At 41.7% G+C, this 14,886-nt stretch overlaps 2 protein-coding genes across 2 annotated transcripts in view; both read left to right on the top strand.

Annotated features, from left to right (window-relative positions):
* Positions 1–4,691, top strand: part of LOC125433935 (fer-1-like protein 4) — a 78,988-nt gene extending 74,297 nt beyond the window's left edge. The window contains 2 exon segments of the mRNA XM_048498882.1: positions 1,712–1,812; positions 2,167–4,691. Coding sequence (XP_048354839.1) covers positions 1,712–1,812; positions 2,167–2,347 — 282 coding nt within the window. The 3' untranslated portion in view covers positions 2,348–4,691.
* A 3,335-nt stretch (positions 4,692–8,026) lies between these two features.
* LOC125433186 (arf-GAP with SH3 domain, ANK repeat and PH domain-containing protein 2-like) overlaps positions 8,027–14,886 on the top strand; it is a 50,074-nt gene continuing 43,214 nt past the window's right edge. Inside the window, exons 1-3 of the mRNA XM_048497622.1 lie at positions 8,027–8,152; positions 13,051–13,123; positions 14,379–14,524. Coding sequence (XP_048353579.1) covers positions 8,027–8,152; positions 13,051–13,123; positions 14,379–14,524 — 345 coding nt within the window. The remainder of the gene's footprint in view (positions 8,153–13,050; positions 13,124–14,378; positions 14,525–14,886) is intronic.

The following is a 14,886-nucleotide window of genomic DNA, read 5'->3' as shown; positions in this document are numbered from 1 at the left end:
GCACCTCTCTTTGCCATCAACCTCACCTCAAACAGTAAGCAGTGCATCCTCTTTTGGAATTCCCTCCCAGGAAAAAGTTAATTGTTCTAACTTTTCTTATTAGTTGACATGTTTTGACAACAAAAACACATCTGCTGTGTGCTTTTTAAAAAATCTTCAATGTGTTGCAAAAATCGATTTGATTTTGAAGTTGCGTTTCAGTAACCTTGTGAGTTTTTTAGTGTTTTAAAAAAATTACTGTAATCTAGTAAACCCCCTTTAGGAGTTCATTTTGCCACGTGGCATAAAATGAAATAACAAATTGAGAAGGAAATAATATACGTAGAAATAAGAGAGTAGGTAAAATAGTGATTACAAACATTTGGAACGAATTGAAACAACATAGCCAAGAAACTTGGCCGTTGCCTCCAGGATATGCCAATCTTCATTGTTCAGTAAAAAAATAGTATTTTGCTGCTCAGTTAGACAATCAATGCCCACAAGTAGAGGGAGTAATATATTTGCCCTAACTTGACTATACAGCGGGCAATGGTACAAGACATGCATTACGGATTCCTCATAGTTCATAGTGCAGATGCAATATCTTTCATGATGTGGAAATTTTAAGGTCCTCCCCTGCCATAAGGCAGAGGGTAAGACATTGCATTGCGCGAGAGATAATGCATGGCAAAATTTGGGCTCAGCTAATAAGTACAAATATTTAGCTGTGGCAAAGGGACTAAGGGGATTCCCAAGAAAAATAGGGGAGCAAAATTTCTCTGCTTTGCTCATTAGGATGTGGCATAATATAAATGTAACAGGAAAGTTGCTTAGAAGAGCCATAGTGTGGTATAGAGATGCGCAGGTAGTCTCATACAAGTTTGGTGAGCATTGAACATGTAGCTGACCTGTGGGATCTACTACTATTAGCGCCTCACACAAGGTCCTTGCTATGGAAGCATCTTTATTTTGGTGTACCATATTATTATATATTATTATTAAATAAGAATATATCATAATGGCCTTAAAATGGATTAATAGTACAAATATAGCAGCTTCTAGTTCCATAACAGCTTCTAATTTCCTGGAATAGTCTAAGTAGTCTTTTGAGAAGTCTAAGGTGTCCAGATGAAAGTTGACCTGAAAGAACTAACTATTTCATACTGGGCTTTCCAGGAATGCGTTTTGCCAAGGCAGATGACATGTGTAAGAGAAGAACAGGGGAAATGTACTCTTGCTCTGACACAAAGATACAGGAAGCACAATAAATAATTAGGAACTCACAAGCTAGCTTCTCAGGTGACCATACTATTGATATCTATGAGACCATTGATCTGAGAAGATGGATGTTCCTCTAACACAGTGTTTCTCAACCTTCTTAATGCCGCAACCCTTTAATACAGTTCCTCATGTTGTGGTGACCCCCAACCCTAACATTTATCCATTTTACAGATGGAGAACACTGATGCAGAGAGTCTTAGGCAACCCCTGTGAAAGGGTCGTTTGACCTCCAAAGGGGTCCCGACCCCCAGGTTGAGAACCACTGCTCTAACACAAGAGCTGTCTCATGTAATTTTTCTGATTTTTTTTGGTAAAGAATTTAACTCTAGTTTACTTTAACAAGGTTAGGAGCAGTTTAATCTAGCAGTCATTCATTTGTAGAAGTTATATCAGTGATTTCTTAATAAAGGAATTTTTGCACAGTATCAGATTGTAATGTGTTTCTCTCTAGGGAAAAGTGGAAGCTGAATTTCAGCTACTGACTGTAGAGGAGGCTGAGAAGAGCCCAGTTGGTCTTGGGCGCAAAGAGCCTGAGCCCCTGGATAAACCAAAGTAAGTATCTGCAGATTTGTGTAAATGGTTTTGAAAATGGCCTTGCTGTGCTTCCAAGTTCTTGATTACCTGAAGACTGATGGACTCAGGCACCTTCAGGCTTGGATACGTGAAAGTTGATCCAGAAGACTGGGATAGTTTTATGTGAGTGGAGCAGAGACAGGCAGAGGTGTTGAGAGTTTGTTATATGCTGTTCTCTACTTATGCTGTCTTGAACTGATCATGAGATTTGGTGTTTGGTTGTTTCCTGCTGGTGGGTGGCCAACAAAACATTCTTGACTGCAATGTAGCTTTGCTGTTACACTTCTGTCTGAACCTGCCCTGAGGATTTTCCCCCCTTTCTTTTCTTTCCAGCCGACCAAAAACTTCCTTCAATTGGTTTGTGAATCCAATGAAAACATTCATCTTCTTCATTTGGAAACGGTACAAAAAGTACATAATTGCACTGCTAGTAATTGCTATTTTGACCATATTCTTGGTTCTGATCCTCTACACAATGCCTGGATACATCAGTGAGAAGATCATAAATGGCTAAGCCATTTATCTATATCTAAGCTGGGACTTGACAGTGAAAGATAAAAATGATGTATGTACTGAAGAAACTGAAAAACATTTTATTGCTAACTGATGGTGCCTGGAGCACTCTGAAAAGGTAACTAATCAAGGAAAGAAGAAACCACTCACATCTGAACAATCAAACTGCTCATTCACATCTATGTGATGATTATAGTCATGCAAGAACCATGAGCATTATTAGGTCAAAACTTGCCTGCCATTAGTCCTGATCCTGAAGATTATAATACACTTGAATGGAACTGGCTGTGTAGGTTCTTGCAGCTAAAATAACCCACCGGTCACTCTGATATAGAAATACTGCCATATGGAAAAGGACTGACTCTTCTGTTTGACATAACTGTTGGGTTGAATCCAGACCAAATTTCCTACCCCTGTCCCACTCCTGAGAAATATGGGATCCTGAGGAATGTCAAGCTGTATTGGGAGGAATGTGGAAATTGTCAATTTAGTTTGGATCCAACCCACTGTCTGCATTTAAAGAATGCATTGTATCCACAAAATCATGACTCTTGTGTTAAAAAAATGTTTACACAATTGAACTCCACGTGACCAAAGACCAACATATCCAGAAGGGTGATGATAAGACAATAATTTGATTAAGTTTTTTTTATAAGCAGATATAATTTTAAGAGGGACATGGGCATGAACATCAACCAGTTGAAAGAGTTGTGGCAAACAGGGAAGCATGGAGGGGACTGATTTATAGAGTATCCAAGAGTTGGATACGACTAATCGGATAAAGAAGAAGAATTTTCAAACCATTCGGTTTTCATTTGGTTTATATGATACAAATGGTGAGGAACAATTCTGCAAATGGACCAGTCTGGACATGTTAAAGAGGGTTAATTTCAGCATTGCAGAAGGTGAGGGGCAGTGCAATCCTGTGGGGGAGTCATTGTGGTGCATCGGGGGATGGTTCGATCATGATGCAGCCATGCTATCTCCCCGCAGACTTGCTGCATTGTGAACAGCAATCCTAAAGCAACGCTGCCCCTGCCCTATGAAATTGGCCTATGTGGCTCAATGGGATGTGCCACTGATTTTGCTAGTGTAAGTCTTCACCAGCAAATAGTGTCACTTCCTTATCCCTGGGAAGGTGACTAAAGCAGGCCCTTCCTTCGGGAATACCCCCTTTGGCACAGGCTCCTTCACTGGTTCGTCACCCTGCTTTGCGGCTTCTCAGCACCAGCATAAATTCCTCCGTGCCAGCATAAATGCTCCTTACACCAGCTCAAGAGGCATTTATACTGACATTGGGGTCATGCTGTCTCCAGAGTGGTTTTGCCCCTCATCAGGATTGCACTGTAAAAATGGCAAGGAGTGTCCAACTCCACAATTTTTTAAGCACCCTTTCAAATTTTGTGCTGAACCAAAGCAGAGGCTGGATATTGGACTAGTTCAAATCTGTCCAACTTGTAGATCTGTCCCACCAAGTCAAGCTCTGCCCATTATCCAAGTAGGATACTCTGCTCTGAACTCAATAAACCTCCTGTTTTCCCTGCCTGCCTGTATCTGCAAAGCTTCATCATGTGATTGGCAGTCCACAATCCATGCCTGGTAATCTCTGTTCAGATGAACTGGTCACAAAGTATACAAACCTGATTTAGATCAGCTCTGGAAGAGCTTTGAGAGGTAATCAAGCAATATGACTCCAACCTACATCTTCTCAACAGTGCAATATAGGAAGAGGAATAGCAGAGCTGTTGTTGGCAGAGCCAGGCAGCTGGATTGGTAGAAGAGATTAGCAATCTCATGTTCTACCAGCAATTTTTATTTAATGTTCTGAAATGGGGTGGGGGGCTATTCTTTGTCTAACACAGGGGTCTGCAACCTGCAGCTCTCCAGATGTTCATGGACTACAAATCCCATCAGCCAGCAGGGGCTGATGGGAATTGTAGTCTGTGAAAATCTGGCGAGCCGCCGGTTGCAGACCCCTGGTCTAACAGGTGCCAATGCCGTTTTTAACAGTGTCAATATATAAAGCAATATATAAATTGAAAGAATCATTTTTTATGAGCAACACAACATCACAGTTTGGAATGATGAGAAAATACATCTGTAATAGCTGAAGGTTGTTAGATTATCCACAAGATATGAATGATAATGGCATTCCTGTAGATGCCCAAAATGACTGCTTGTGCAAACTAAAATTCTGCATGCCATATTGGCAGTGTACGTAAGTGATACTGGTGTGATTTGATTTTTGCCATTCCTGTAGATGTCTCTTCAGTATATTTGTTGGAGTCCCTGGAATAGGGAGGCTCATGTATATTTTTTAAATAAATGGCTCTGTCACATGTAAATTGTAGTTCTTTGTAGGCACTCCATTCTTATTCTTAAAAAGATATTCCCTTATTCAGCCATATGAAGATCTTTCTGGCTGGGAAACAAATGGTTTTGACCCATTCTGCATGGGCCAATAAACATGGATGTAGGATGGTGAAAAACCCATGGGGGGGGGAGACTTCACACAGATCTGTCCTGTGTTATTTTCCCCAAACCATTTTTTTAAAGAATTGTGCTATTAGCAAGTCTTTTCAAAAATCCCTTAAAAAAAATTCACGGCTTGCATCTGCATAGCTATTCAGGTGCAGATGGTCATATTGTGAGACATCAGCATGCCTGTGGGGGTTCATTTGTGCATGCTTACATAATTATGCATCGGTGGGAAGTAAATAAAAAAGAGAGACACTTCTCCGTGTGAAGGTGCAACAGCAACCCTGATTGTTCCCATGGGTTCCAATCACTGCCCACACCAGTGGTGGCGAACCTTTGGCACTCCAGATGTTATGGTCATACTGGCAGGGGCTGATGGGAATTGTAGTCCATAACATCCGGAGTGCCAAAGGTTTGCCACCACGGGCCTACACGGATGCATGTGAAATGTGAAAACAGGAAAACAGGTTACTTTATCCCAACTGCAACCCGTTATACATTTGCTGTGTGTAGGGGACCTTTGTGCTGTGAAAAAAAGGATCTCATTAACAACAGCTGTAGGTTTACATTACAAAATGATTAATTAAATAATTGGTGCAGTATTAGTGTAGTGAGATACTTCTAAGGACACGAGACAAATATGTGATTCCCAGCCTCATGTTTCCCTTGTAATCCTAAAGTTGTGTGGGAGAAGGGGTTAAGGGAATTTGTAAGGGAGAGTCAGTAGGTATGGGGAGGGGGGTTAACCTTTCTGATGTCTGCTGATCTTTACCATCAAATGCTCCTCCTTCTGCCATTTTAATCAGTTCAGCACCCCAGCTGAGCTCAGACACTGGAAATACACTTGGAAAATGTCTGGGGATGGTGGTGTAGAGTGCTGAGTGGTTAAAAACCATTCCCATCTGCTGATTTCCCCCTACATGTGCGCAGCCTGCATTTGCATTGTTGTGGAAACATGGAGTTTCATCTTGAGCGAAGCCGCTCTCGGTGCTTATCAGCTGAGCCATAACTAGCTAATTTTGTACCCAAGGCGAGAATACAAAATTGTGCCTCTTATATTTCCTAGTAGGTATTTTGACTGAAATATAAATATATAAGTAACAGGAGTAATGATGACACAATGTTTATTTTAGTCATGATATCTTCCCCAGCACCTGGTGCCTGAAATAATTTATCAGATAATGCTAGTGATTGAACTTACCGCCTTCTGAGCTGTGTCTCACTGAGCTATGTTCCCCACTGAGAAGACCTAATGAAATGCACCTGGTGAACTTGAAAGGGTTAAGCCTCATCAATTGGGCCAGAGGGTGTGGGAGCACCACAGAGGAAACAAAGCCCACAAGCAAAATTTCCATACTGTGTGGTTTCTAGCTGTACATATTTTTAAGTATAGCCAACCAATTAAGGGGAAACTGCCCTCTTCCATTAACAAGCGCCATATTGTAGGCACACTCTGAAAGGCCTGGGTTACTTTCTTTCTCAATGACCACTATCACAAAATTTGAGACCCTGTGTCACAGACAATGGCCATGGTCCAGAAACTCATAAGCACTACTGTACCACTGCCATGCTTACAGTTTGGAAAGAGCAGCTGGGATTTAAGAGCAAAACTTTCTCACAGCCTCAGGCAGCTCTTAATAGTTAAATGTAAGTCATTTATGTATCTTACATTTGTGCCATATCTGAAATTGGAAATGAGGCAACAGTAGAAGGGGACCTATTTCCAAATACATAGACGTGTTTCCTAACTCATGCTACAACACTCCCAGGAAACCACACTGACAATTTCGCATCTGCCAAAAGAACATAGAGCATATTTATGAGGAAAAAAATAAGAGCCAGCTCAGAATCTTTATGGTCTGAAAAGGTTTTCCCAAATGTTAATCTCATGAAATACTTTTGACCCTAGATGTAACTTCCTGCTTCTGTTTGCATTCTGGACCCTGACAGATGTCTTAGATATTTTGTGTTCATGTCTGTTCAGGTTGCTTCAGTGTTATCTGGTGTAGTGTTAGATTCACATGTCCTGCAGCATTTTTTTAAATCAAGTACTTTGCCTCCTTCCTTTTCTTTCATGTAATCCAGGACAGAAGCAGTAGACAGAATGGGCACACTTCATTCCAGCCCCCTTTGCACTCCCTTCACCTCTCAAGGGAGCTCCTCATGTGACATCTCACAGCGCTGACCATCAGAAGGGCCAGTGGAGTAGCTGCTCCTGATTAGCAGAACCATAACAAGGGCAAGGCAAGAGAGGCACCTGCCTCAGACACACAAAGCTGAGAGGCCCAGAAAAAGTATATCATGATTTATATCTTTATATCAAAGCACCTTGAGCTCTGTATAAAAGAAAGGTGGCTAATAAATATCTTAAATAAATAAAATAAATAAAAATGATTAGGTTGTTGAAGAAGGAGGAGAAAGAGGAGGAGGAGAAGAGTAGTAGTAGTAGTAGCAGCAGCAGCAGCAGCAGCAGTATTTTGGATTTATACCCCATTTTTCTCTCCTGTAAAGAAACGTACAGTGGCTTACAAACTCCTTTCCCTTCCTTTTCCCACAACAGACACCTTGTGAGGTAGGTGGAACTGAGGGAGTTCTGAAGAACTGAGCGTAGCTCAAGGTCACCCAGCAAGAATCTAGGAGTGTGTAAACACATCTGGTTCTCCAGATAAGCCTCCCCCACTCAGGTGGAGGAGTAGGGAATCAAATCTGGTTCTCCAGATTAGAATCCATCTGCTCTTAATGCCACACTGGTTTTAGTTCTTCAACATGTGATATATTTCTGTTCCTGCTTACATTAGACTGTCCTGCCATGGTGGGGGGTGGGATCTCAGGTTCCTTGTTCTTTGTGATTCCACCAAGGCACACACCGCAGCATAGATGGGGCCTCGTCTCTGGACTCTGTTAGCAGAGGGAAGTATTTTTAAGGAACACAGGAAGGTATGACATAGAGTGGTCAGTTTGTTGGCATGTGTTTCCTGGACAGGAAAGAGGAGGCATGAGTTTTTTTGTCTCTAGGATACAGAGTGACAGTTCTGGGCAAGGCGTTGCTCAGCCTTTTGCGATGTTTGTGGCTACTTCAGCAGCACTTAACAGTTTCCTCTCAATCCAGAGTTCCCCTTTTCAGTTGCCTGAAATTTTCAACTCAGCAGCTTTGCTGGATAACCCAGGACTTTCCTTTGTCACCAGTCCTTTACACAGCAGGATGCCTGAGCTAATTTCTGTCCAAGAGTTCATCTCCCAGACCCAAGAAGATCTGAGCTCTCCGACAACCTCAACCTTTACCAGTCACATGGGCAGATGCCGGAGCACTGTTTGTAGCCAAGAGGAGGTAAGAACCTGGAAGCCAGAAAGGGAGAGTGGTGTTGGTGTAGGGCAAGAGGAGAGGGATGTGAATTCTCATAACAGGAAAAGAGTACTGAATAATGTCTATCCTATGCATGAAAAGGCAAAGCCACACAGAACTTGCTTCAAGGAGCAAAGACATTTTGATTTACTTCAGGAGTTGTACCTCACTTTTCGTTTCAGAAGAAGAAAATCAAAGCAACTCTTGAAATAATATATAAAACAGCAATAAAAATATATAAAACAACAAATCACCTTCAAAAATTCTCAAAGAACCAAATAGTAAAACATTGAAAGCTAACATACCCCACTTTAATGAGAACTGGAAGCCTGCTTAACTTGAAGTGTTAATTTTCCTTCTAAAGACTGAAGGGTCAAGAGGATGGATGTGTATATAAGTCTGCCTTGACAGGGTAAACACAAGCTCAATGTGGAAGTTTCAGGCCAGAATAATGGGGGAGGGCCTGAAAGTCTACCCTCTGCACCAGAGTGCATTGGGTCCTCCATGCCTACAATGTTTAAAAAATGCACAGGATTTCTTTGCATGGAATTCCCAACATCTGTTGTGGCCCAAAGGAATGTCTTCTTTTGGGAGGCAGATTTCCCTGAGAAACTGTGTGCTTTGACAGGGGTCCTCTCATGGGCTGAAGGGACGCAGAATAGTTTGCTTTGTTGAGAAGGCATTTCCTGAGAAGGCATTTCCTGGGATATAATCAGCTGGGAAGTAAAAGTGTTTGCTGTATTCCCATGCCTGTGCCATGAGTCCAAGTCCTCATACTCAGCATTTCTACCTGAGCTGGAGATTTGCAGAAAATGGTTAAAGGTTCTTAAATAAGGGGTGTTAAACAATACTCAGCCTCACTGGGCTCTTGCAATGATACTCACATGAAATGACAGGTAGCCGAAGTAACAGTAGCATAATATCTTTTGTTGGGACCACCGTACGTAGCACAAAATTGTTAGCAAGTTCTATTCATCAGATCTCGATCTCTCTTGTGTTATGCACACACACAAAATGAGTGGGTGGGTGATGATGTTGCTGGGCAGGACGAAAGGAAACTATCCCTCTTCTTAAAATAGAGTATTAAAATACAGTGGAGGAGTCATGCAGCCTGAATCAGACTACACTGAATTCAAAAGAACTTTTGAAGTTGTACCAAAGAAGATTTTAGGTTGCATTTTGTCCCAGCAATCTTCTGTGCACTTAGCAAGAGCTAACCTAATTAAGTCTGCATAATATCTCCGGCACTCCATCTTAACGCTATTACAAGCTGCAGAACATTTCTTTTCTAGAAGGATCTTTTTTCTTTCACTCCCTTCTTTTCTTTTTGTTTTGCTTATCATCCAACCTAAAGAACAGTCCGAAAGAACATTAAAGCTTGGTCTTTGCAACATGTTGTTTAGTCCTAATAAAAACTGAGAACACCCTTTCGAAATACAACATTGCCTTGCAGCTGTCCCTGCAGGGCACTTGGATGACTCATCTAATTTTCCCTCTGACTGCAATTTTTTGCTACTTCTGCCCTTCTCACCTTATCCCTCTTTTGAAATCTGTTGCATTTGCCTCCCGTTTCCAAATACTGAATTCTCCATGAGGTTGAATCCAGAAACCAAGATCATATTTTAAAAATCCAGAAGCCAAGATCACACTATGAATTCGGAAGCCAAGGTCATACTTTGTAAAATGCAACTTGACAGAACTTCAGGTTCAGCAATGCCTTATTCTCTTGTAACAAGCCGTAAAGATAAAATTAAAGTTAGAAACAGGAAACCATTAGGAAATGTCAATAGGCTTGAAGATCCGGAAACGGAAATGTTGCATAAAGTAGACTCAACAGTAAGAGTGCAAGGCAGCTTCCAGAGCAATATCCAGAACTTTATTTTAGTCATGCAGTTAATTTATGTGCTGCTTTTCCCTTTCATGAGAGACATTCAAGACCAGTAACAGTACAAATCATTACATATAATGAAAATGTTTTTAAATAATGTTAAATAGTATTTTAAAAACTGAGACAGAACAATAGCATCTTAAAAGTATCCCATCTGTTTGCCCATTTCATAACAATACAATTTCCAATTTGCTCCAGAAATGAAGGTGCCAATCACAGCTCCAAGAGTTCCTTAAAAAATCCTCTCACTGCACCAGCCGAATCCCAGATAAGATAGGTGTAGCATAGTGGGTAGTGTGGCAGACTAGGACCTGGAACAAATGGGTTTGCATTCTGGCTTTGCCATAGAAACTTACTAAGTCACCTTGGACCTGTCACAATCTCTCAGCATAAAATGGAAGAATGGAGAACGATGAGAAAATTTATTTGTTCCCCATGAGGGAAAAATTGAGATGATTTTTAAAAAGTTTTTTTTCTTAAGAAGTCCTCACCTAATTATCTTAAAATTCAGCTGTGCAGGTGGGTGATGTTTGTGGTTCTTCATGTTTTCTGATCCTGGGTCACATAGGTTTTTAATTTATCAACTCACTAGCACCTTGGGGTGCTGTGTGGTTTCCGGGCTGTATGGCCGTGTTCTAGCACCATTCTCTCCTGACGTTTTACCTGCATCTGTGGCTGGCATCTTCAGAGGATCTGATAGTAGGAAAGGAAAGCAAGTGGAGTAACTTTTCTACTATCAGATCCTCTGAAGATGCCAGCCACAGATGCAGGCAAAACGTCAGGAGAGAATGCTGCTAGAATACGGCCATGCAGCCCGGAAACAGCACAGCACCCCAGTGATTCCGGCCGTGAAAGCCTTCGACAATACATTACTAGCACCTTTCTTGAACTAGACCTAGAAACAGAATCAATGAGGTTAGCAAAGAACTATGACAGATCCTAGCCAATATTTCTTGCTGCCTTTTTTATATTAACTGGAATTTCCAGGCTTTTTTCAAGGGCAGCCCCACAAAGAGCATGTTACAATAGTTCAACTTGGATGTTACCTAGGCATGGTAGCTATGGCCAGTTCTACTTTCTTCAGAAACAATCATAGTTAATAAACCAATACTAGATGGGCAAAGCCATGCCTCGCCATCTTTAGCACCTGTTTATCCCATGACAATGAGGAATCCAGAAGCACCTCATCTATCAGGGGGAATTTAGCTTCATCCAGAACAAGTAGTACACATATTGCTATGTCAGTATTACCAGTGGCATATCTAGGAGGAGATGGGGGGGGGAAATCATCTGTCCAGGTCACATGGGGGCACATTTTAGCTCCCCTCCCCCTGGGCCCCTCCTTTGATCAAACTCCCCACCCACCTCCCCCCACCTCTCCCCTGCTGCCACCACAAAAAGACTTCTCCAAGGCACACAGGGCAGGCAAGTGAGTAAGTGGTGTGTCCTCCCTCCCAGCTTCCTCCCCAGCTTACCAGCCAGGCAGAGACAGCCTCCTTCTTTTCCTCTGCCTGGCTGGTAAGCTGGGGAGGAAGCTGGGAGGGAGAGAGGGAGGCTGCGCCACTTGCTTGCTCACTTGCTCACCTGCCCTGCGTACCTTGGAACAAGCCAGAGGCCGCCTCGGGCGTAAGAGCAGTGGTGGTGAAGCAGCAGGGGGGGATGGTGGGGGCAAGGAGTTCAGTTGAGGGCTGCCTAGGCGCCATTTTCTGGTGGTAACGCCACTGTGTATTATCCCTGTTCCACAGAACTTTTGTCTTATTTGGATTAAGTTTCAACTGCTTCACCTTCATTTATTCTTTTACTGCCTCAGACTACTAGTTTAGAATTTCTACACACAATAGGTTGTTGCAAAGCTATTAAATAATTCCAGTTGTTCCATTAAGCACATGCGTGCACACATGCCCTATGGCAGTGGTGGCGAACCTTTGGCACTCCAGATGTTATGGACTACAATTCCCATCAGCCCCTTCCATCATGGCCTATTGACCATGCTGGCAGGGGCTGATGGGAATTGTAGTCCATAACATCTGGAGTGCCAAAGGTTTGCCACCACGGCCCTATGGTGAAGAGAAAAGCTGGGGTATAGGGCAAGGAAAATTCAGGGAAACCTGTAGTATGGAAGATCTATTATTGCTGCACTGTTTCAGTAGCTGCAGCAACAACAAGGAATACTCATACCTGTGTGGAAAATGTTGGATGCTGGGTTGCATACCCATACCTGTGTGGAAAATTCTGGGTTGCATCTTTGCATTACAGCAGCATGTGCAGAGGCAACACCCAGCAAAGCTTACTCAGGCATGCATGTGTGCTCAGGATAAAAGAAAGTTGGAGCCAGTTTATAGTTTCAAGCTAATATAAGGATTCTTTTTTAGAGAACTCATTTTAGATAGGAAAGTGAATACATAGGTTCTCTATTCTAATCTAACTAGCTGGGTGGACAACTCTCCCCACATGTTGCAAGATGGAGAAATGCACATTCAATTATATGGAGAAGAAACAAAAAGGAAGTTCCCTCATAGTAGAAATGAATAGATCAAAGGGATAATTCCAGAGCAGTAGAGAAAGGATGCCCAGTGTCTTGACCCCTCAGTCTCTCTGACTCTATTGTCAAGTCCCCCTCTGTCACTGAGGCAGGAAACAGTGCAAAGTTGTTCACTTCCAACAGAAAATGCCTCGTCAAAAAACTGGTCTCTCTAAGAAATTTCTTGCTAAGTTCACATAATGGTTCTGCTGATTTTTTCCAGAGAAGCAGGTGAAAAATTCTTCATCTTGAACCCATCAACTCCATGCTATAGTCTCTCTTTGATGTTTGGATCAGGAGCAGAATTTCCTGGTATGCTGAAATATTCTCCCGCTAGTTGTTGAAAGTTGCCATTTTTATGCAAAAAGTGCTCAGTTTTGCATGCTGATCTCCTTTCTTTTGGTTGCTTTTGGAGAAGGGAGGAGAGAAGCAGAAACAGAACATGTGCCTGAGGATCTCTTTTCTTGCTTTTAGGCCTTGGACTCAGATCGAACAGTTTTGCAAAAAATGAGGAAAGCAGTGAAAGCAGAACATACAGCTGGCCAAGGTTAGAGCACAACTGGTTACAGTAGAAAGGGGGGATGTAGTTACAGGATTGTCAGACCCACCAGATACTTACAGAAAGTCCCACTGTTCTTAAGTTTACTTAGAATGGTCATTTTCACCCTGTTCCTCTAATTTGTTTTTAAAAGGTATATGCTGCCCTTCTATGTGTGATTGGGGGGTTGATTCTAATTCATTTAAAAAGAAACTTTATCATGTATATTTTACATTGTTAGTCATTTAAATTATTTGCCTTCACAGTGGCAAATAATTTAAATGACTAGCAATTTAAAACATATATGATAAAGTTACTTTTAAAAAGTATTAGAATCAATCCCCCAATCACACATTAGAACAAATTAAAACAGAGTTAAAATAGGCACAAGGACAGCAGTTACATGAACCAGGAGTGAGGGATCACTGAGAGAATGCCAAATGGAACAAAAAAGCCTTCATTTGCTGGCAGAATCTGGCAACAAAAGGGGCAGATGAATATCCCTGGGGTGAGAGCTTCATTCCTCTGGAGAATGATATAGCACTCAAATATGCACAGAGACTTTCACAGCAGTGGCTGTAGATGTGGCTGACTGAATGAGCAGCAGATCTTGAATGTACACACCTTGCTTTTGAGTATGTGCACATCTGTGCAGGAACATTTTTTAAAAATGTCACTTACTACAAGGCATATATACTGTGTAGGGTATCCTCGGAGAAAGAAGGACAGTGAATGGTGGTAGTCCACCTCACATATTGTTTAATCTTTTTGTGTGAATTGTATCCAACACAGAGGTATCGCTTTTACCAAATAATTATGTGTTCTCACTTCTCTAAGCAGCGAATCCACGATTTAGTTTTCTTTGAATAAGAGAGCACTGGAGACTTGTGTTGTCTTTTAAACATCCAACTGTTTACAATTGCAGAAAAGCAGCATTCAGGGGGTTAAAAAAGTCAACAGCACAATAGCTGATCCTGTATCCGATTACAAAAACAGCAACTGTACCCCAAGTTGCTTCACTTTAAGATCTATCTGCCTGACACTTTGCTTCAGCCATCAGCCAATCAAACCTGTTACCAAGCAAGCTTAATAAGGAATAGTTACTCAGAGCCATTAAAAAAAACCTGAAAGGGAGAAGCCAAACTTTAATTTCCTGCTGTATACAGAACCGTTTCACTTTCCTAATCCAGCATAACATGTAGTACTCTGATTTACAGTTTCACAGAAATTACAGAAATGATCAGACAATATTGTGTCTCTACAGATCTCATTAGCCATTTAGACGCTCATATTGCCGCTCAGGAGAGATTTTCAGGAAACTATCGCAGCAACCAAGATGAGAAGCTGGAGGAAGCCTTTATTACTTTTGCTTCATTCTCACGGGAGCTGCTAAATGCTGCCAGGAGCCTGGTATGAAATTATTCCCCTCTTTTAAAATCTGCCCCTCCAAAGAAACAGGTCAATAGGGGCATACTCAGCCATGTTCAACTTCCTTGCAAACCCTACAGGGAAAAGTAAAATCTAAAAACATTTACCGGTAATTGCCTTTAACTCCAGGAGAGGAATTTAGGAATACAAAAGCCCAGTTCCTGGTTTCATACTTTTATTACATGGGTAGATACAGGGTATATAACAGCTAGAGACAAATAATTAGGTAATAAAACTTTCATAGAGTAATATATTTCACTTATGTTCAGGGGCTGATTACCATATTTGAGAGTGGAGAGGCCAGTTTGTATAGTGAACCTAAAGTTGCCTTATGTGGCTTGCTT

This window comes from Sphaerodactylus townsendi, linkage group LG05 (genome assembly GCF_021028975.2).
Source record: "Sphaerodactylus townsendi isolate TG3544 linkage group LG05, MPM_Stown_v2.3, whole genome shotgun sequence".
NCBI lineage: Eukaryota > Metazoa > Chordata > Lepidosauria > Squamata > Sphaerodactylidae > Sphaerodactylus > Sphaerodactylus townsendi.
The sequence above is the reverse complement of the archived record's forward strand: the minus strand, read 5'-3'. Positions and strand labels throughout refer to the sequence as shown.